General features: G+C 38.6%; 2 protein-coding genes across 2 annotated transcripts in view; both read right to left on the bottom strand.

Moving 5' to 3' along the window:
* Positions 1 to 1064: 1064 nt before the first annotated feature.
* LOC104942524 (thyroid hormone receptor beta-like) lies at positions 1065 to 9395 on the bottom strand. The gene is made up of 6 exons (XM_010767750.1): positions 9323 to 9395; positions 5946 to 6046; positions 4929 to 5076; positions 3429 to 3634; positions 1473 to 1559; positions 1065 to 1235 (listed from the first exon to the last, which is right to left on the bottom strand). The coding sequence occupies exons 1-6, from the start codon at positions 9342 to 9344 to the stop codon at positions 1065 to 1067; spliced, it is 735 nt and encodes a 244-aa protein (XP_010766052.1). The 5' UTR covers positions 9345 to 9395.
* A 52-nt stretch (positions 9396 to 9447) lies between these two features.
* Positions 9448 to 22835, bottom strand: part of lrig3 (leucine-rich repeats and immunoglobulin-like domains 3) — a gene marked incomplete at its 5' end in the record, with an annotated part of 28505 nt that continues 15117 nt past the window's right edge. The window contains 2 exons of the mRNA XM_010767751.1: positions 9448 to 9524; positions 9578 to 9664. Coding sequence (XP_010766053.1) covers positions 9448 to 9524; positions 9578 to 9664 — 164 coding nt within the window. The remainder of the gene's footprint in view (positions 9525 to 9577; positions 9665 to 22835) is intronic.

Here is a 22835-nt window from a genome sequence, read left to right on the forward strand (position 1 = left end):
CCGTGTTCTCAACATGCTTACTTTAACATTATTTTTCATGGTAGGGCTAAGGTGGGGCTAAGCCATCTCTTGGTATGGCTGTAGCCTACCCCAGCCATACTCTGGCACCGCCACTGGATGGGGGAGAATCAACTCAGTGAACAACAGATACCAAGGATGCTGGCTGATGATGAAAACGAAGTAAGCTAAGTAGCCAATATAAGGCTTAGTCATCTTGCCAAATAGTGAGCCCACATTTATCTGTACCGCTAAGCCTGATATTGGCGACTTAGCTTACTTCGTCTCCTTCATCAGCCAGCATCCTTGGTATCTGTTGCTCACCGAGTTGATTCTCGCTAAGTAGCCAATATAAGGCTTAGTCATCTTGCCAAATAGTGAGCCTGTGTTGATGTATGAAATCTATGTTAGAACTGGTTTATAAATTGTTATTAATGATTAATAAAGTGTTTACAACCTAATTCATAACCTAATTATAAACCCTTTATGAATCCTTTATAAGGGTAGTCTTATTGTAAAGTGGTACCTTTTAATGTTATATACAATCACCTCTATACTGCTAACTAACCAAAGGGCTAACTATGAGCATTAGCTATACGTTAACATGATAAATAATGTTTTATCAAGACATTAAAAGTTAACCTCATAGAGTGGACAGACAAAAAATGTGGACATTTAATTCCCAATAAATTAATATTTTTAAAAAAATACAGTTTTTTGGCCTCAGAAATATAGAGATTTTCTATTTTATATGACATGAAAGTGATAATCTATACGTTTGGATTGACATTTAAAGACATCAGCTTGAACTATTAGTCATTTGCATTTTTTAGCATTTTACGGACACTTTTCAGACTCAAAATTACCAGTAAATCTATAAAAGATTCATTAATAAGGAGTAAGCCGAAGCCCTAATTGCAATTTGTCTCAGTCAAGTCAACTTGCAAAACCTAAATCCACAACTTTTTAAGGGGTCTGTTCTAATAAACAATGTGTTTCCTTAATATAATTGTGCAATATGGCACTAATGATATGTTTAATTAGAGACAGTTCGAACAGAGAACGCGTTATCCTCTTTTTTTCACACTTACATCACAAAACATAGGCAGTTTTTTGGCAAAGTCCACCACTCGGGTTATGGCAGGGGTGATAATTTTTGTAAACTGACTGAAGGCTTCTATATCCACTTTGTTTTCTTCCGGCGTATTGACCATCGACGCTTGACCAATATCCTCAGGCTGAAAAGCAAAGAGCAGAGCGGTAAATCAAAAAGCACGAGGAAATGGTTATCTTAGCATTATGTGTCAAGAGATTTGAGGTTAAGTGTGAAGTATTTAAGGATTTACTTTTTGTTTAATTGGCTTTGCTCGGTCTATATGTCGTTGGGATGCATTGCTAGACATGTAGCTCGAAATTCAATGCATGTAAATGGAAACTAGCATGTGTAGCTTAAATTAATATTTTAGTTTCCGTACCTTATCTTCCTTCACCCCTGCAGCACTCTGGTCAGAAGTATAGAATAAATTACATGTTATTTCATTAAGAAGCATTGCTTCCTCGACCTGTGGATAATCAACAGGAATTGTGAAATTTCAAAGAAGAACCTGCGTCAAGCCGGCTAAAAATAAAATATGTTAAACTGAAGAGAGATGAGAGAGTGGGCAGGTAGAGAACAGGTGAGCAGAGAAATTCAAGATGGGTTTCTGTGGCAAGATTCAGACTCAGGACTTCGATCGAAACTGTTTGATTTCTGTCGTGAATAACAGACGCATTTTAAAATAATGTCTGATAGGCGTGACGGGACATTTGCATGACTTAAACAATCGCAAATATAGTGAATTGTAAATTGACAAATCTTAAAGTGAACTTAGTTCTCATATATATATACCCCACCTTTAATGATACCTCCTTTTGCACAACCATATATTACAATACATAAACATCACTTAACCATTTTTACACAGGCTCACTATTTGGCAAGATGACTAAGCCTTATATTGGCTACTTAGCGAGAATCAACTCAGTGAGCAACAGATACCAAGGATGCTGGCTGATGAGGAAGACGAAGTAAGCTAAGTAGCCAATATAAGACTTAGCAGTACAGATAAATGTGGGCTCACTATTTGGCAAGCAACCGGTCACAGTTACAGTTGCCCTGTTTATCTCATGTCTTATAACAGCTTATTAATGATTTATAAAGTGTTCACAACCCAATTAATAAATGAATAACAAACTATTCGTAAAGCCTTTAGAAGGGTAGTCTTATTGTAAAGTGGTACCAAAATATTTGTATGATTTTTTTTGATTTTGCACATTTGACGACCCGGAAATGTTCGATTTTTGTTATAAATGACGGACGAATATTTAAATAATATCCGATAGGCGTGATGGGGCATTTGCATGAATTTAATCAATAATTTCTCATGTTTTTCAACGACGTAAAAGCACATTTACGGTATCATTTGGAATTATATGCAAATATTGTAAATAGATTCCTTCGTATTAGAGAACTGTAGTGTCACAAATGTTAAAGTGACTTTCCCGGAAAATTTGACAACATTTTAAGTCACTTATTTCATATGCGGTAAAAATGGTCTTTCGCTTTAACACCCGTTAAAAACATTTATTTCAGTGCTTTCTCACACTTGACGACGCAGGAAATGTTAGATTTGCGTTATAAATAACAGACGAATGTTTAAATAATATCCAATAGGCGTAACGGGACATTTGTACGACTTTAATCAATGAATTCTCATGTATTTCCACAACGTAAATTAGGGTTAGGGTTAACCCTAAACCCTAACCAGCTTTTTGGTAGGAAACGGCAAGCTACAATTGCAAAAATAGTGAATATATTCCTTAATACTAGAAAACATATTATTCGTGTTAAGTGACGCATGTTAAAGGGACTTTCTTGGAAAACTTTACAAAATGTTAAGCCGCTAATTTCAAAACATTTCGTAAATCGCTTTAATGGCGGTTAAAAAAAACGTTTCAACTGAAGTGTTTTGTTCTGATCCTGCCACAGAAACCCAAAAGTCAACAGTGGAAAACGTTTAATAAATCTGGACAAAGCGATTAGTTTTCACGACAAAATTAGTCAAAAAAATAAAATAAAGAGCGAGGTGTGAAAGCTACAAACACACAGAGAGAGAAAAATGAAAAACAGCACAAAAAAAGCAATGTTATTAATATGAGCGATAGTATTATCATTGCATAAAAAAGACGAAATTAATATGTTCCATTATTGCGTTGAGGAACACACATGTGCTCCATCGTCCCGCTAACTCTCCCCACTCTACAAGGGGATACAAAAAACACATGGACATATTAACACAGGGTGGACGAGGTGTTGGGGAAACAGGAAGGTTTGTGAGGGTTTTTTTGTGGCTGTTTTTAGCGAAGCGACGGAGGCATTTTTGATGTCTCACCAGGAATTTCCGCTTCTGTTTCCAGTGGTTTCCTTGTGCGTTTGTGGTCATGTGGGCGTCCGTCACCATTCGGATCAGATCCCACTCCTCCTGCGTCGGTTCCTGGCGATCCCACACCGTCTTCTGGAGCTCTTCTTTCCGACGCCGTTGCCGGTTTTCCTCGATCAGTTTCCTCTTCGCCAGCCTCTTGCTGTCGTTCAATACCACTGAGAAGGGAGGAAGAGGAAGAAGCAGCCAAAAGAGGTTATTCCACAAATATCCAAAAAGGTCTTTAATTAGCAACACATTTTAACACCTAATGCCTTTCTTTATGTCAATTCTACTTTTCATTCTAACTGTACGAGTCTACATCCGACATTGAATTTAAATGTAATGTATGAATGAGTGAATGCATTTTCCTAACCCTCCCCATTTAACTTAGCGGGCTAACAGTAAGAAAACGAGATGGTGCATATCAAGGGGTTTATCCCAATGAATAAAAATGTCTATAAGAAAAATGTCTATAATTGGGCCCAACCCTAATTTTGTCCAAACCTAATTTTGTCTAACCCTAATTTTGTCTAACTCTAATTTGGTCCAACTTTAATTTGTATTAACTCTAATTTTGTCTAACTCTAATTTGGTCCAACCCTAATTTTGTCTAACTAATTGTGTCTAACCCTAATTGTGCAGGTGCACCATAGAGAGCATCCTGACCTTCTACAGGTGCACCATAGAGAGTATCCTGACTGGCTGCATCACGGCCTGGTACGGCAGCTGCACCGCCCTCAATCGTAAGGCTTTACAGAGGGTGGTGAAAGCTGCACAGAACATCACCAGGACGGAGCTGCCATCCATGGAGGACCTTTACTCCCAGCAGCTCAGGAAGAAATCCCTCAGGATTATCAAAGACCCCATCATCCCAGCTACATGCTGTTCAGTCTGCTGCCGTCTTGGCCGGCACTTACCCAGCATCCGACCTAAAACCACGAATTCATAAGCAGGAAACAGCTGCAAATAATGAAATGAAAAACTGCATTTACAAAAATGATGCAAACTAAATACAACACACAAACCCTGAAAACAAACGCAACAGAAAAACGCTCTAAATACAAAAACGATATGCAAAGTCAAAAACACATACAAACCCATTCATAAAACAAAACTGCCTACTTAGTCATATTATGTCTCTAATATATCATTCCAATAGCTTGCATATAGACTCTTATTTCACTTTTTTTCAACTATTTTTCTTTTTGTATTTACTTTTTAATATTTACTTGCACTATATTTTTCTGTTTTTCTGTATTATTGTGTTGCACTGTTGGAGGAGCCTGTGACCTAGGATTTTCATCGACATAACTACACTGTAGCTATGTTCGTATGACAAATAAAGAACCTCGAACCTTGTGTCCAACCCTCATTTTGTCTAACAAATGTTGTCCAACCCTAACTTGGTCTAACACTAATTTTGTCCAACCCTAACCCTAGTTTTGTATTCCTCTTTGTCTGTAAACTCACAGTCGGTTGCCATTCCCACCGCGATGCACTTCTTGAAGCGACATTCCTGGCACTGGTTCCTCGTCACTTTGTCGATGACGCAATTTCCCTCGTATTTACAGGCGTACGTCGGATTCAAGTTCTTCTGGATCGTCCGCCTGAAGAATCCCTGGAGATCAGACACAACGCAAAAAACTCAGAATAATTTCAAAAATAAAAAGCACCAAATGAAGCTGCAAACATCCACTTGCAGAGATGGGAAGTAGTGCAGTACAAATACTTCGTTAGTGTACTTAAGTACATCTTTCTGGTATCAGTACTTTACTCCACTACTTATTTTTCTGACGACTTTTTACTTTGACTTCTTACATTTTGAACACAAATACCTGTACTTTCTACTTCTTACATGTTGAAACCAAATACCTATACTTTCTACTTCTTACACTTTGAACTCAAATACCTGTACTTTCTACTTCTTACATGTTGAACTCAAATACCTGTACTTTCTACTTCTCACATGTTGAACTCAAATACCTGTACTTTCTACTTCTTACATGTTGAACCCAAATACCTGTACTTTCTACTTCTTACATGTTGAACCCAAATACCTGTACTTTCTACTTCTGACATTTTCCAAACAGGCTGGTTCCTTTAGTTTGAATGTGTGTTTGGTGGCGTGATCATTATTATTTAGAGTCATTGCGTGCCTATTGATTTGAACACGATCCGTGTATCCATCATTTCCTGGTCTTCTCTAAAGAAGAGGGACCAATGAAAACGTTGTCATGTTGCCGTTGTTCAGCATGGAAACATTCATTAGCTAACAATGACATTATTGTTCTATTAATATAAAGGGAGGTCAGGTACTCTTTAAAACAGCTGCTAGTTATGGGTACTTTTTACTGAAGTACATTTCAAAGCCTCTTTACTTTGACTTGAGTAAAGAAGTTTAGTCAATACTTCTGCTAAACACGAATATCTGTACTTCTACTTGAGTAAAGGATGTGTGTACTTTTGCCCTCTCTGTCCTCTTGTTACCTTGCACCCTTCACAGGTGATGCAGCGATAGTGATAACCCGTGGCTTTGTCCCCACATACGACACAGAGCTCATCCTTGTCCAGGTAACTGGGAATATACCCTGCAGAGAAGAAGGAATGGTTAATACCATTTATAACTGACTTTGGCTGATAGAAAAATAAATCTCACGTCTGTAGCACTGGAAATGTTTGGGTTATTTGAAGCCAATGCAGTAGTAAGGTATATCATCCTTAACACTTAATAAGAAGACAACAGAAAGGAACACAATAAATAAACGTAATGGAATAAAAGAATAGTAGTAGTTTTGAAAGCGGAAGAATTTACTTGCAGGATTTTGTATTTTCACGTTTGGTGCACTTTGGATTAAAGCGAGAACTCACTAAAAGGTGATATAATGTTGTTTTATTCGGGAGTAAAAGAGATCCCTAGATTTGTAGTCATAACTTCTGTTCTCGTATGTTTTCATCCTGGATTTTATTTGATGTTGACCAAAAAGGAAACCAGAAAATTAAGAGGTGATTTTAATATAGACAGTTTTCCTTTATATTTATGGGTATATAATAATAATAATAGATTTAATTTGTTAGCGCTTTTACAGGTGCTCAAAGACACTTTACAGATAATAGTGAAGAAAAAAGAAAAGAGAAGAAAGGAACAACAAATAAATATATAGTTAAAATTAAAGTCAAATAATACAAAAGCAATCACACATGAAAAGCCAGATTGAAGAGGTGAGTTTTTATGAGTGTTTTGAAGGTGGTGAGGTCGGTGCAGTCTCTGATGGTTTGTGGGAGTGAGTTCCAGAGGGAGGGGGCAGCGACGGAGAAAGCTCTGTCCCCCCAGGTCCGGTGATTGGTGCGGGTTGGGATGGATAGGTGGTTGGCTTCTGATGACCGGAAGCAGCGGGAAGGGGTTTGGTGGTGCAGCAGGTCTGTGAGGTAGGGGGAAGGGGTGTGGTGGTGCAGCAGGTCTGTGAGGTAGGGGGAAGGGGTGTGGTGGTGCAGCAGGTCTGTGAGGTAGGGGGAAGGGGTGTGGTGGTGCAGCAGGTCTGTGAGGTAGGGGGGGGCCTGGTTGTTGAGGGCTTTGTAAGTAATGAATATAGGTTATATATAATATAGGTTTGTTTGTTGGTCTGCAGGAAAAACTACCAGCCCAGGTTGAATGACAATTGGTTGAAAAGTGTAGCATGGACCAAGAAATAAGCCATCACATTTTGAAGAGGATTCGCAGATATTTTATTTTTCTTGCAACAAAAGACACAATAAACTATAAGATTCTTTGAAGAGCACCAATTCCCGCCAACGCCATCATCGATTGTTAACAATGTTTAAATATATTTTGTGTATCCTCTTCAAATTTACATGGTTTCTTTCTTTGCCCATGCTTCACTTTTTCACCAATTTACATGATAATTGGTGTTTTTCCTGCAGGCAATCAAACAAAGAACCAGAACCACAATAACTCCGATAAGGAGGTTTCTGGTAATATTTGTTTGTCAGTCTGCAGGAAAAACTACTTGACCAATCATCATGTAAATTGGTGGAAACGTGTAGCATGGCCCAAGAGAAAGACCACCTAATTTTCAGGAGGATACACAAAATATCTCAACTTATTTCACCATTGCGAGGTAGGAAAAGGCGGATGTCAAGGCTTTCTGAATGCTCTTCCAATTTACATTTATGTTTGTCGTTGCTTCTTAAAGTAAACTTGAAACTGTTTAAACAAGAGGGGATCAAAGATAGACCTAGGTAGCTATGTTTATACTTTAAATACTGTATATCAAATGTTCCTTTGTGTACATTTGGTGGTTGATTATCGAAAAGCAATGCATGGAGTTTTTACTTTTACTAGTTTTAATTATTAGTTACTCAACAAAGAGGTTTCTCTTCTCTTTGTTTGTCCGATATCCATGTAAGTTGGTGGAAAAGTGTAGCATTGGCTAACAAAGAAACCATTTAAATTTGAAGAGGATACACAACATATTTTGTTAACATCGGTATGGCAACGATGTCAACTCTGTTACTTCTTTACCATTTGAAATTGGGTATCAAAGATAAATCTAAGAAGCTCTTTCTATTCTCTACATGCTGCTTATCAAATGTTCCTTTGTGTAAATGTTCTGCTTGATTATCGAAACATGGAGTTTTAAAAGTAGCTTAATTCCTGCCTAGCTACAGCCTCCATACATAGCTTGTTAATATCGTGCCTCAACACCTGGCCCAATATTGGGATTGGGCTTAATGAGCTCAGTGCTTTATATTACAAAAATCTGATCAATACCTTTTATTCGGGTGTTTTATTAATCGGCCTTCTGTTGCCTCACTATCAATCAATACTAACTCTGAGCATCAGAAGCACCAGAGCCGATCGGCCGTGTGACGCATTGCATCTTGGATTTACGCGTATTAACTATAATTAACAAATCCGAGACTTCATTGATCGATTAATCAATGAAGTCTCCAGGAACCAGCTTTCCGGTCATATAGAGTCATGCCGAGTACTTAAAGACCAACCTGTTTCCAATGGACGTTGGCCAATCATACAGAAACACATTCTCACTTCTGTACGTAGAAATTGAAAAGCTTTGGCTTATTAAAAGTTATAAAATACGTATTTGTAGGATTTTTGAGAGTACTATGTGCATTATACACGTTTTACACACTGTTATGTCACTACCTCATTACCTTTATCTGCTAACGTCAGACATGCTGCCACTTATATCTCTTCCATGGCTGTGAACTTATCTGATTTTCCATCAAAACATGTCCTTGCCTCTTTATTATTTAACATTTTCCCCGCAGCAGAATGAACTATGGATTTCTGATTTCTGATTCTATGCTTGAATGCACTCATTGTTACTCGGTTTGGATTAAAAGCGAGTTAACGGGTTAATTCTTACGCAACTAGTCAATCTTAAATCTTCGTTCTCGTAAGTATATCACCTGCAGAGGTCAGTTTCTAGTTTACTTTTAGGTGTACATTTAAAACAAATGGCTTTTCCCAATAGGCAAATCACAGTTTTTCTATATAATGTTGCAAAAATACATTTATCTGCTGTTTGTTCCTCTGCTTTTCCCTGTATCTAACATGTGTTTCACTCATATTGAGGTTGGAGCTTCAAATAAACCCAGTGGGCTTTCTGCCTCTTTCTACACAAAGATGCTAAATAAATAATACAAATAAAAGTAAATGATGTAATGTAATGGAAGAGTTACCAAAAATCAACAAAAAAAACAAAAATCCAAATGTAATGGAAGCTTCTTCTCTAATTCCCCCAAACGAACCCTTAAAAATCACAACCCTGAGAGAAGACCTTCTAAACAATTCAACGTCAACCCCAAAATGAAATCCTCTATCTTTCCCCCGGACGCCATACCTCTCCTGTTTTCTCCCTGCATCCACTGCAGGTGAGCGAAGTCAGGTGAGATCTCGGGGAAGAACTCTGGCTGCTGCTGGTGTTGGAAGTGACTCAGAGGAACGTCCCGGCTGCAAAACTCGTTCTTAAACGCCGGAGGCCCGTTGGCGAACGCACAGGAAAACTGCTGGCTTGGCGGCCATGTTTGTTCCATGCAAGGCGGCTGGAGGTGGTGAAGAGGCTGGGAATCACAGTATCCGAACCCAGGACCTTCACCTTGAAACATGCAGTGTTCCCCCCCTCCGAAACCTCCACCCTGCACCGCGAAACCTCCGTTCCCAGAGTGGGGCATCTCATACATGTCTGGGATGCAGAAGTTCATTATGGAAGAAGCATAAACAACGTCTAAAAGATCTCCGGTGAGAGAGAGTCCATCAAGGAGAGCATAAACAACGTCTAAAAGATCTCCAGTGTGAGAAAGAGCACCGACAACGTAAAAAACAACGTCTAAAAGATCTCCAGTGTGAGAAAGAGCACCGACAACGTAAAAAACAACGTCTAAAAGATCTCCAGTGTGAGAAAGAGCACCGACAACGTAAAAAACAACGTCTAAAAGTTATCAGGTGAGAGAGAGTCCATCAAGGAGAGCATAAACAACGTCTAAAAGATCTCCGGTGTGAGACAGATGATCCAAATGTTCAAGTGTCTTTTTATCCCATCCTGGTGTTCAGACAACACCTAGAAATTGCCCCGCCCGCCTCGACACGGTCGAATTGGGAAGCAGAGATTTAAAGCTCTAATCTTACACTCCACAAATCCGCAATGTGTCACAGACAGAGGAGATGTCACGACTAAGACTTTGCATTATTGCACTGACATGTAATCACCGACTGGAAAACAATTACTCAAAAACAACGAGTAAGGAAAAAAGTTCCCGGAGAAGTTTTGACTTACTTCTATCTACATCATCATCATCATCATCATATCATACGATGATTTACTCTTTTACACCCCGATACTTAATCGTTAACCTTTAATCCCACAGTGCTAACCCACTCTGATCCTTAGGGTGTTTTGAAGAGAAGGTCGACGACCTATAATTGACATTATATATGACACTAAAGGGATTTTCTGAGGGGTTTTGTGTTTTTACGGTCTTAACCGTAACTTGTATTTAACTCTTACTGAAGACGATTAGGAGAGTTTGAACGCTAATTAGTTAAAAGGGTTTTAATGTGGGGACGACTGGGAGTAAACACATAAAAAAGTACAAAAATAAAATAATAAATAGCTTAATTCTTCTTTCTGGGCAAAGCAAATTAAGTGGATAACCTATAATATTAATTATGGTTAGTAATAAGTTGTGCAGATTGTCCAATGCAACTTATAATAAGTGTATATTGACACAAGCATGCAAACACTCTTTACTGACACAAACATAACAAATGTTATTGAGATTTTAAAAGTAGCTTAACTCAACAGCAGCCACACATAGCCGGTTAATTGAGTGGCTTACAAATAAAACAAATCTACTCAAATAAAAAAATATAATCAATATGTTTGGCGGCATGATGTTAGCCACGCGAGCGACACATGTTTCAGATAATACACCGATTATCTGAACAACGACTCATATTGATTAGACTTCCGTGTCAATACAAATCGGGATAAGCCTCGAGGCGAGGAAGTGTCTCGGCGGGGATTTAAAATGCCGCCTTCACTGTCCCGCTCATTCATTCTGCTGTTTATAAAAGGCTTTGTAATACTACAACAAAACACAGATAAAACTACAGAATGACAAGGGAGGGGTTCCTCTTTAGAATTATTATTAGTTTTTAAGTTACGTTGTGGATAAAACTACAGTTAGGGTTACCAAAACATATTTATCCGGTTTGCTTATTGCTATTATAATCATATTTATTTACACAAGCACGCACGCACGCACGCACGCACGCGCGCGCGCGCACGCACGCGCACGCGCACACACACACACACACACACACACACACACACACACACACACACACACACACACACACACACACACACACACACACACACAGTGCTTTTTAAATTATTCTCGTTCCTCTCTTTCCTGTTACTATTTTTATTATTACTATTTGTATTTCTTATTTTATGACCATTTCATCACTGCTTTCATGTTATTTAAAAAAATGTTCACTGAATTGAGAGAAACCTGTGAAATGTCATTAACAATAATAATTAATTGCTTTTCCAAGGTACTTATTACACATATCAGACATGTAATACATTGAATAATATGGACACTCCCAACAGGAGCAATTCAGGGTGGAGTGTCCCATTGTCCCTGAGTTTAAGCACAATAAAGGTTGTCTGCTATTTATATATTTACTACATTTATTTATCTGTTTTCTTCAATACTATAAATTAAACTTCAGTGAAATATATTGCATCTTCACTATGGTAAATGGACTGTACTTAGATAGCGCTTTATCCAGTCTTTAAGACCCCTCAAAGAGCTTTACATACTACATGCCATTCACACAGAGCAGTGCACATGACTCTAGGAACTAACATTCACACACCGTTGGCCATGCCATCGGGAGCAACTCAGGGTTAAGTTTCTTGCCCAAGGACACATCGAAATGTTGACTGCATGGGCTGGGATCGAACCCACAACCTTCTGGTTGAAGGACGACCGCACTCCCTCACAGCCACAGTCGCCCTTACTATAAATCTCTTACTGGCACTCATTGAGAAGATTTGAATAACACATTTGTTGAATAATTACAGCTGAACTGGATCCAGTCTACTTTTTAAAAACACGTGTTGCCTTTACCTTTATGGAAAAATACATATTTCTCTTTTTCTCCCGGTTATTACATTATATTATTATATTCTGTTACCTCCCTTTCACCCCAGACAATAAGGCAACGGGACACTATCTTTTATTGAAATTCATTTGAGGTTATTTGATTTTTCTGTACTTCTGGGACCTCAACGTTTTTTAAATGAGGCCCCTGACACCCTGACACCCTAACCCTAACTCCTAACCCCTAACCCGGACACACTGACACCCTAACCCTAACTCCTAAGACGGACACATTAACCCTAACTCCTAACCCGGGAACACTAATCCTAACTCCTAACCCCTAACCCTAACTCCTAACCCGGACACATTAACCCTAACTCCTAACCCAGGCACACTAACCCTAACTCCTAACCCCTAACCCAGAAATACTAACCCTAACTCCTAACCCCTAACCCGGACACACTGACACCCTAACCCTAACTCCTAACGCGGACACATTAACCCTAACTCCTAACCCGGGCACACTAACCCTAACTCCTAACCCCTAACCCGGACACACTAACCCTAACTCCTAACCCTAACCCGGACAAACTGACACACTAACCCTAACTCCTAACCCCTAGCCCTATTCCTTCATTTGTTAATTTTCTTATGTTTATTTATTTATTTATTTATTACTCTTGCATCTCTTTTTATTTATTTACTACAATTTTTTATGTATTTTTCTGTTGTTTCTATCTTTGCGTGCTTTTAAAAAAAGATGATGTTACAATACTTTTCTCGGGGATTAATAAAGTGAACCGTGTCCTTGCCGTTGTCTAGTGTTTTATTTTAGTTTACTTATTCAACCTAATGGAACTTACTCTTGCAGCTATTATTATTATTTGTTTATTTTCTACTATTTTTAACGTTTTAATTATTGTATTGATGTCATTTTTAAAGCACAATCCTTTTATCCCAGATCAATGAAGTCCCATTATACAGTATCTAAATTCCCTGTCTATCTATCGATTTGTCTATAATACTAATACTATTATTTTTTATTTAAAAAATAAATAGACAATAATGTGCTGGATGCATTATTTCTTTTTCAATATGTATTATTATTATTATTATTGGTTAATGTGAAATGGAAACAGGTGATTTACCAACGTTTGAGAACTGTGGTACAAAACATTGAGTATTTCTTGAAGGGATGGTTTAGGTAAAATGGGGAAAAGTGATTACAAAATGCAACAAAAGTGAGAAAAGTCAAGTGTATTGTTGTAAAGAGAGGACAGCGATGCTCCACCACGTGTATAATATGCATTAAAGATGAATCAACAGTAGGTTATGAGATCTCCAGAGTACGTCAGAGTCCACAGGAGATGATCTGATCATCCGGACAGGTTGGATGTTTTGTGGAGCGTGCAGACAGAACAGAAAAAGCTGCAGGGATTTTACAGCCTGACATCATGCAGGTTCCTCACAGACCATGGGATCAAACTGATCCAGGATTTGCTGATCCACATCTGAAGGAGATCTGAACCAAAACGTCTCTGAGAGTAGATCTGCAGACGATCCAGAAACTGAGGATCTGAGGGAGGTTTCTCAGATAAAAGATCTGCAGTCAAGAAACTCAGCAACGGACCACAAGAACTTAGCAATCATAATATGTATCTATCAAACAGATACGTTGATAGTCAATTAAGATAAGATATAATTGGACTTGGATTGGAGAAAAATTATTCAAAAAAATAAATTTAAATTAGTAAAGAATTGTTTAGAAAATAGTTGCAATGCTCAGGGGAATTAAATGAAAATACAATAAAAACTAAACCCTCGAAAACAGTGTTTAAAAGGTACAATAAAATAAAAAATAATATTATTATTATTATTATTATTATTATAGACAAATAGATAAATATACAGGGAATCATGATAAGATAAGGTTGGACTTCATTGATCTGGGATCAAATTCCTTTGCCAGATATTGCTAGAAGAATTAAATTAACATAGGAATAAAAAAGGTGATTATATAAACCAAGTAAACAAATCAAGCTAAATAAAAACTAAAAACAACAAAATAAGAAACAGGAAAAAATGTATATTGTTTAAGACCTTATACTTAAAATAGGAAATCAATTGAGATAGATTTACTGAAATAAGTGAACTTAAAAATAAGAAACTGAATATGTAAGAGTGTTGGACGTGATACTAATGTACGAAACTGGTGGGGCACGAACAACTTAGATATTTATTTATACGCTTCTTTTAACACGTCAACAAATAGCTTATCGTCACTTACAAAGAAAGAGAAGGAGGGTGTGTGTGTGTGTGTGTGTGTGTGTGTGTGTGTGTGTGTGTGTGTGTGTGTGTGTGTGTGTGAGAGAGAAGGAGAATGGGAGCAACAAATTACTACTGTGGGAAGCCGGTAATTAACATCTCAGGTTAACACCTGTTAAGCCAGAGAGCCCCCAGTGGAGGGGGCTGCGGGGTGTTTTTTCACAAAACTGTGTCTCAGGGCTTCTTAATATTTAAAAACCTATTAATGTGTTATACCAGATTAACGGGAAGAATCTCAGCTAACTGAAGTTATGAACCATTTTTACCAAAACAAAACACAAGTTTCATAAGAAGCGTCGAAATGACCCCTGAGCGAAAAAATGCTAACGCACTTGGCACAGAAGATAAAGATACCCTTATTACTTATCATAACTGCACATACAAGATATTCGATTAAAGCTGAGACTCCACAGATTATATAGGTATAGTATCATCACTGAGCGATCAGAACTCGTGACAGGGGAAGCAAACACAGACATCACAGCACGTAGCATTACGGAGCAAACGCGGGAGGTCGTCTCACCTTAGCTTTCATTCTGATCAAAAGTCGTGTTCAATGGCATTAAAACGATAAACAACGCTGCTGAGGGTTAATCCAATGTGTCTGTCACTTTAAAACAAATTATTTACAATCCATAATTCTATTTTTATGTAAAAATTGGAGAATAAAAGTTAGCCGCTAATGGTAGCCACCAGAGTTATCGCAGCTTCTGGTTTTGGCTACGCGTCACTCTCACTCCTTATTTGGTAACGTGTGTGTGTGTATGTGGAACTTCCCGTCGATTCCATTGGCTCTGACCGTTAGAAAGAGGTGTCAATCATCAAAATCGACCAATGGGTTCCAGAGATATGGAAAATCCACCCAAATGACCCCAGAAGTGTTGTTTTTTTCTAAATCTCTCTAAAAAGGTCAAATATCACTTGTTTTGCCTCAATCTTGATACAGGGTACTTATTATATCTTATAGTTTGGATTCCTAAAGCTTTTAGTCTACCATCCCATCATTCAAGGGTGGTTTTCACTATAAGTAATGTTTAGTTTTTTTGGACGGACACAATAATTTACATTTTTTTACTGTGTTCAATCTGAATTTACTTTAAAATAAAAACTATATATGGTTTCTGACACTTCTAAATCCAGCTCACCTATGTAACATTGCTTTGAGAAAAAAGATAATGAATTTAACCCTTTTAGAAGTGAAGATATGTTAATTTGTTCTGGGAATGTTATTTTCGAGCCTGAAAAACAGGCTCAGGGCTCAACAGGTTAATACATGGAGTATAGGGCGCTTAACAACAACAATAACAACAACAACCACCACCGTATTGCTCCACCATAGACTGTATATACAAGGCAAACACAAACACACACTACAATATCAATCGATCTAGCAGAACAATAACCTGAAGGCAAAAAACAGACAAACAACAACAGATATGACATCAAATATACTCCAAATAAGCTCCAGCAGATGGTCAACTTCATTCATTTCCTGTTTTTATTATGTACCGCTGGTGATGTAATCTAAGTTCTCTCGTCTCTACTTCATAACTATACTTTTCACGGCACACACACTAACAGCCAATCAGCTCTGAATGATAAGAGGACGTTTTTGTGGGTTTTGCAGCAAACATTGAATAAAGGAATACTCTGAGCATGAGCAGTGTGGAGACTAATCAGAAGAACGTAGCTGAAGCAGAAATGTAGAGACGGCTAAACATGATCTTACAATATATTTTAACATATATTTGACGTGCTATTATTTAAATTCATTTTGGCTGATCGTAGGTGGGGTACAGCCTGTGCCTATTAAAAATAAATAAGTGGAATAAAACTAAAATAAAAACAATAACATTAGACACAAAACTGAAGAATGCAACTATAAGTAATACGAACACTTATTAGAATAAAAATAGAATAAGATATTTTTAAATGGTAAATTGACTATTTATAGCGCTTTTTCCAGACTTCACTACCTACTGGCTTCAAACCTACAACCTTCAGATTAAAAGACGACCTCACAGCCACAGTCCTCCACATTTAACAAAATAAGTAAACTCAGTTAAAAAGTAAACAACAACAACGACGAAAAACTGTAAAATCTAAGTTTAGAGATTTGAATGAGTTATAAATACGAATTAAAGTGAGATGGATTTAGTAAAGGTGCCAGACAACACGAGGCGTGATCACACGGTCTGGTTTGAGGAAGCTGCGTGCCGTTCAGTCTGTGAATGTGTCTGCACGCTCCACAAAACATCCAAACTGTGCAGAGTACGGTGCCTTGCTCAGGGACACCTCGGCAGCACTTGGTCTTGCCGGTACTTGAACTGGTGACCTTCCAGTTGCCAAGCCAACTCCCTATCGACTTCGCCACCACAGCCCTAAAGACACTGTGGCATAGTCTCATATTATATCGCATTAACGTTTTCAGTCTTCTGTGGTATTTTTGACCAAAGGGTCCGAAATACGCTTTCAATCTTTACAAACAAAATGATTCTGATCATGATTTCCACACCAATGCCATACATGATAAATACATCTAGTCTCATTGTCAGTATGTAGGATGAAACCCCAGCATCCTTTGTAAAGTGTTTTGATGTTAAACCTCACATTTCTGTGATAATAAGTCACGTTCACATCACTATAGTAGCTCTATAGTTTGTCTCTATGATAGTACTAATTGAAACTAACTATAAACAATGTTTAAAAATGCAAGGCCACCCAGCTCAAGTGTAACCCTGAAAAGAAGGAAACCCCTGAGACCCAAAGCCTGACGGTGATTATGTGTCCAGATATAACATGAGACTTAGAGCGAAGAACACTTGTTTTAAAGCAGGGGTGGGGAACCTTTTTCCTCTGGCATTTCAATTTTTTCAACATCCTCCGAGGGCCGTACAAATGATTGACCTCTGCTTAAAAATACTTTTAAATATTGAAGTCAAAAGCATCAATCTGGTGCACTTTGAGAGCACAATAGGAGATCTATGGATACATCTCTCAACATCCATATGAAACAGAACTGTAAGCAGATTTTTTTTCCTTTATGGATATTTTACAAATCACTCCCCTTTCAAACTGTATTCTTGTTTATTAATAACAACTTTATTTACTGTCATATAGTATTTTATACATGTTTACTTTATTCTCTTATTTTTTTATAACTATAATGATCATATAAAGATGTGCCTTTACCTCACTGGTTGTAGAAAAAGCTTCTTATATTCGTTAGCATAGCTAGCTAACCAGATGCTAATAACAACAAAGTTATTGACTGTGTGATCAGTGTGACAGATGAACAGATCGCCACTGGGCTTCCAACTAAAGACACAGCCACGCAAAAACTGCGGCATGCGTACGGCTCCTTATCTAAAGTGCCAGAGCGGCGTTCTGGTTTCTCTCCGTCAGAACTGCACCCCTGTCAGACGAGACATATACCACGTGACGACACGTTAGGCTCGTGCTGTGTTCAAGGACCCTGACCTTGGCCAGGAAAAACAGGCACTCGCTTGTTTGATTCTTTTGCGGTCTAGATTTCTTTAATTTTTTCCTTTTTTGCGTGTGTTTATAAATTACCTCGAGGGCCGTACCAAATGGTCTCGCGGTCCGTATACGGCCCGGAGGCCGGAGGTTCGCCACCCCTGCTCTAAAGGGATTGTCTGAGGTTAAATGGGGAAAAGTGACCATGAAGATAACTCACATTTAACACAAATGCAAAGATGAGGATCGAGATCTTCAGAATATAATCAGGGCTCCTGTGCACTCTGACAACAAAAAAATACTCTGGAGATCTTACATCTTATTAAGGCCCAGATACACCGGCCCGAAATCGGCAGTAAATGGGAGTCGGGCCGAACATGAGCGTGGGCACGCCCTATTCGGAGTGGTGTGCGCCGCACCGTCGGGTCTTTTCTGCCGACCTGACGCCTTTTCTTGCCGATTCAACATGTTGAATCGGCAAGTCGGACAAAGGGATAACACTGATTGGCTGTTCAGCTAGCGAATCAGTGCATGAGAAGCGTTAACGGAAGTGAGGGAGGTAAACACACACACACACACACACACACACACACACACACACACACGGATCGGCTATTCCACCTCATCGGTTTATAGAGCCTCCTGTTGTTCATGTTTATCAATGGACGAGAGTGAAAATGGAACGAAAAACGCTCTTTGTTGTTTGTTTAATATCACGGGGTCTGTTCTTCTTCTCTGTCTTCCCCGGTTGATCGGTTGTTGCCCGATCTTTGAATGATGAACTCACAACTCACACCGGTCGCTCGCTGGCTAACGCGAGGCTCTATTCGCCACTCCGCATGCGCCCGCCCGAGCAGTTATCACGGTGCCTCGCCATCGGATTTCTCGGTCGTCGGCTTCCAGTGCGCGAAGTCGGACAATACGGCAGGGAGTCCCGACGACGCAACAGTCGGTGGTCGGTGTCGCGCGATCTTCTCAGGGTGACTGCGCTGTATTGAGGCCTTTAGGGGAGAAGGGGGCGTAAGTTGAGTGAAAAAAACGCTTTTATGCTTGTCAAGTCGAATGTTCATAGATGTCAGCTATATCAGGTTTAAACAAATATTGTATATGTTGATGTGTTGGTCAGCGTATTAACACACTGTGATCATAAGCTAAAGATGACTCTGAAAATTTAATGCTAGGCTATTTATTTCTAGAAATGGTGGCTATGGTAAGTGATACCTAGGCTGGTCAGTTGAGCCTATGTTTTCTCAGGAGAATTAAGATGTCGGACAGTAGCCAGTTGACTAACCTCAACCCGAGTCTCATTGTTATCGTTGGCTACATTTATAGTTGAGCTTACTATGTGCTTTGATTGGCCAACGATGTTCGACATTGTTATCAGCCATTTGTATGATTACTCTTTGCTTTTAGCAATGTAAAAAAAAAAATCCCATCAAGTTTCAATCGAAATTTAATTAACACATATGCTCTGCACACAAACCTAACCTTGTATTCCTGGTTTTTGTTATATATTGGTTATAGTTAAGACTTTGTTGACGGTATCGCCCAGAGCTTGAACAGTGCTTCAATTTACCCCCTGACCTGGACAACTTGCCTAACCACCCGGGGTACCAGTATGACGCCACAAGACTTTTTTTTTAAGAAGTAACCCTATTTTCACTTGCCCTTGTCAATATGAATTCTTCATCACTAAACAGCATATAGATACCACCACCCGAAAAAGAACCAATCTCGACTCCTAAACATCCAACCAGCGTTGTGTTGTTTTTTCATAGGCATACCATACTGTCTACACTTCTTTGCTTACCGAGGCACAGCATCACACTACACAAATGGCTCANGTTAAGATTTGTTGTAGGTATGCCCAGGCTTGAACAGTGGTTCAATTTACCCCCTGACCTGGATCAACTTGCCCCTAACCCGGGGTAAGTTGAGCCACAAGACTTTTTTTTAAGAAGTAATATTTTCACTGCCCTTGATCAAATATGAATTCTTATCACTGCCATTGATAGGAGACATCCTGAATTATAGGTGTGTGTTTTTTCATACATACATATGTCTAATTTCTCCTTGCTTAGAGGACAGCATAACTAAAAAATGGCTCAATTTACCCACTCTCCCTACATTCTTTTTTTAACCAACTAGACATTTTACAGTCTAATTCCTCAGACATGTGATCATATGTAGTGACTGAATTCTGTATTATGTATGACTTTCTTAATACTTTACTAAAGGCATGTTCACAGCTTCTCTGACTGCAGATAGGGGTTGAATCAAACTACAATCAAAGATAACTGGAGCACAAAACTTCCTGCTTATGTTATACCGTTCACATCTGATCAGACTCATGGGTGTCCAAACACTAGAGGTGAGGTATATTGCCTCATAAGTAATGTTATAAGTTAGTTAGCAAAATCAATCAAATGTAGGTACATTATTCTTATGCTTAAAGACAAATCCCAGCTCTCCATAGGGTTACATTTATTTTGTTGGCAGCTCATTTGTCAAAACAGTCTGTGGGTCTGTCAGTGTGAGTGAGTGAGTGAGTGAGTGAGTGAGTGAGTGAGTGAGTGTGTGTGTGTGTGTGTGTGTGTGTGTGTGTGTGTGTGTGTGTGTGTGTGTGTGAGTCAGTGTGTGTTTATCTATCTATCAATCTATCTATCTATCTATGGCTCAGTGTGTTAATTATTCAATCTTCGGATCAGACGGGCACTGGTTCAAACCCCGCTGGGCGAGATTGGGATTGCTAACAGTATTAAATGTATGTAAGATAAATGCTAATAACTAGCTCACACAAGTCATTATGTGCGAACCGCATGAACTTCTGTTATAATTTTTACCAAAGAGTCAGAAATACACTTTCAATCTTTACAAACCTAATGATTCTGTATGTTACTACTGTATTTCAGCACAAACTAAGTCACATTGTCACTTGAAACAATGCCATACATGAAAATGCTTGTCTAACTTTCAGTATGTTAAAAAAAGAGCATCATTTGTAAAGTGTTATTCATAATAAGTCACGTTTACAGCCCTATAGTAGCTTCTTCTTTGTTACTGTACTTAAGTACAGGTTTCTGGTATCAGTACTTTACTCCACTACTTCTTTTTCTGATGACTTTTTACATGTTGAACCCAAATACCTGTACTTTCTACTTCTTACATGTTGAACCCAAATACCTGTACTTTCTACTTCTTACATGTTAAACTCAAATACCTGTACTTTCTACTTCTCACATGTTGAACACAAATACCTGTACTTTCTACTTCTTACATGTTGAACCCAAATACCTGTACTTTCTACTTCTTACATGTTGAACCCAAATACCTGTACTTTCTACTTCTTACATGTTAAACCAAATACCTGTACTTTCTACTTCTTACATGTTGAACTCAAATACTTGTACTTTCTACTTCTCACATGTTGAACACAAATACCTGTACTTTCTACTTCTTACATGTTGAACCCAAATACCTGTACTTTCTACTTCTTACATTTTCCAAACAGGCTGGTTCCTTTAGTCTGAATGTGTGTTTGGTGGCGTGATCATTATTATTTAGAGTCATTGCGTGCCTATTGATTTGAACACGATCCGTGTATCCATCATTTCCTGGTCTTCTCTAAAGAAGAGGGACCAATGAAAACGTTGTCATGTTGCCGTTGTTCAGCATGGAAACATTCATTAGCTAACAATGACATTATTGTTCTATTAATATAAAGGGAGGTCAGTTAACAATGTAAGGCAAGGCCATCAAGTTCACCACCAGTGTGATAATCCTGTTAAGAAGGAAACCCCTGGGACCCAAAGCTAACAGTGATTATGTGTCCAGATATAATATGACTTAAACCTGCCATCCGCCTCAAGTTCAAGTGACAAGTCTGACTGCTCGTTAATCTCATTAGTCTCTCGTCACAAGATGATCTGCATGTGCGTTGAATGAGTCTGACAGCACTGCTCAAACAACAGAAGGTGAAGAAGCAACACCCCATGAGTCCATTATCAATCCTTTAGAGTCCTGATGTGACCTGGAGATGGTAAGTACCCAGAGTTTTATGCGGACCCGTATTATCTTTTTTCCAGCCTTAACAGTCCTATTTAAATCCAGAGATGTTGAGAACCCCAACGTTTTTATTTATAGCAAGATTTCTTATGAGTTATGATGTTAAAAACAAATACTGGGATGTTTAGTTTCCCTTCTTATTGAATTTTCTCGCAATAATGACCGTATTATAGACAAATACCACAAATGAACAGTGTCAAAATTATCTTCCGGCGCAGGGATGTCCTATTTCTCTAGTGCACCCTGAAGGCAGCCTCTCCCTGGTTCCTTTCACAAAAATCCAACGGGTTTTTTCCATTGGATTTTTGATTATTTCTGAAAATATAATGGTATTTATGTCGTAGAACAACATTTCTTCATCTTGTGTTAACCACATTACGCTAACAAACAAAAAATATTTTCTGAAAACCATTGACTTCCTCATTAGTGGGACAGGAAGTGATACAATGCTAAAAAGTGCCCGATGAAATGATGGATGTTTAATTTCCATAATCTGTCTAAATGTGTGGTGGAAAAGGCTTAATGTGGGATTATTGACCTGCAGAACGTGTGTGTGTGTGTGTGTGTGTGTGTGTGTGTGTGTGTGTGTGTGTGGTGTGTGTGTGTGTGTGTGTGTGTGTGTGTGTGTGTGTGTGTGTGTGTGTGTGTGTGTGTGTGTGTGTGTGTGTGTGTGTGTGTGTGTGTGTGTGTGTGTGTGTGTGTGTGTGTGTGTGTGTGTGTGTGTGTGTGTGTGTGTGTGTGTGTGTGTGTGTGTGTGAGTGAGTGAGTGAGTGAGTGAGTGAGTGAGTGACGGCCCGTCCACACAGCGGCGTGCATTTTGAAGCTTGCCGGACTTTCTACTTCTTACATGTTGAACTCAAATACTTGTACTTT

The sequence above is a fragment of the Notothenia coriiceps genome, unplaced genomic scaffold (assembly GCF_000735185.1).
Source record: "Notothenia coriiceps isolate Sejong01 unplaced genomic scaffold, NC01 NC01_scaffold00004695, whole genome shotgun sequence".
NCBI classification, from domain to species: Eukaryota; Metazoa; Chordata; class Actinopteri; order Perciformes; family Nototheniidae; genus Notothenia; species Notothenia coriiceps.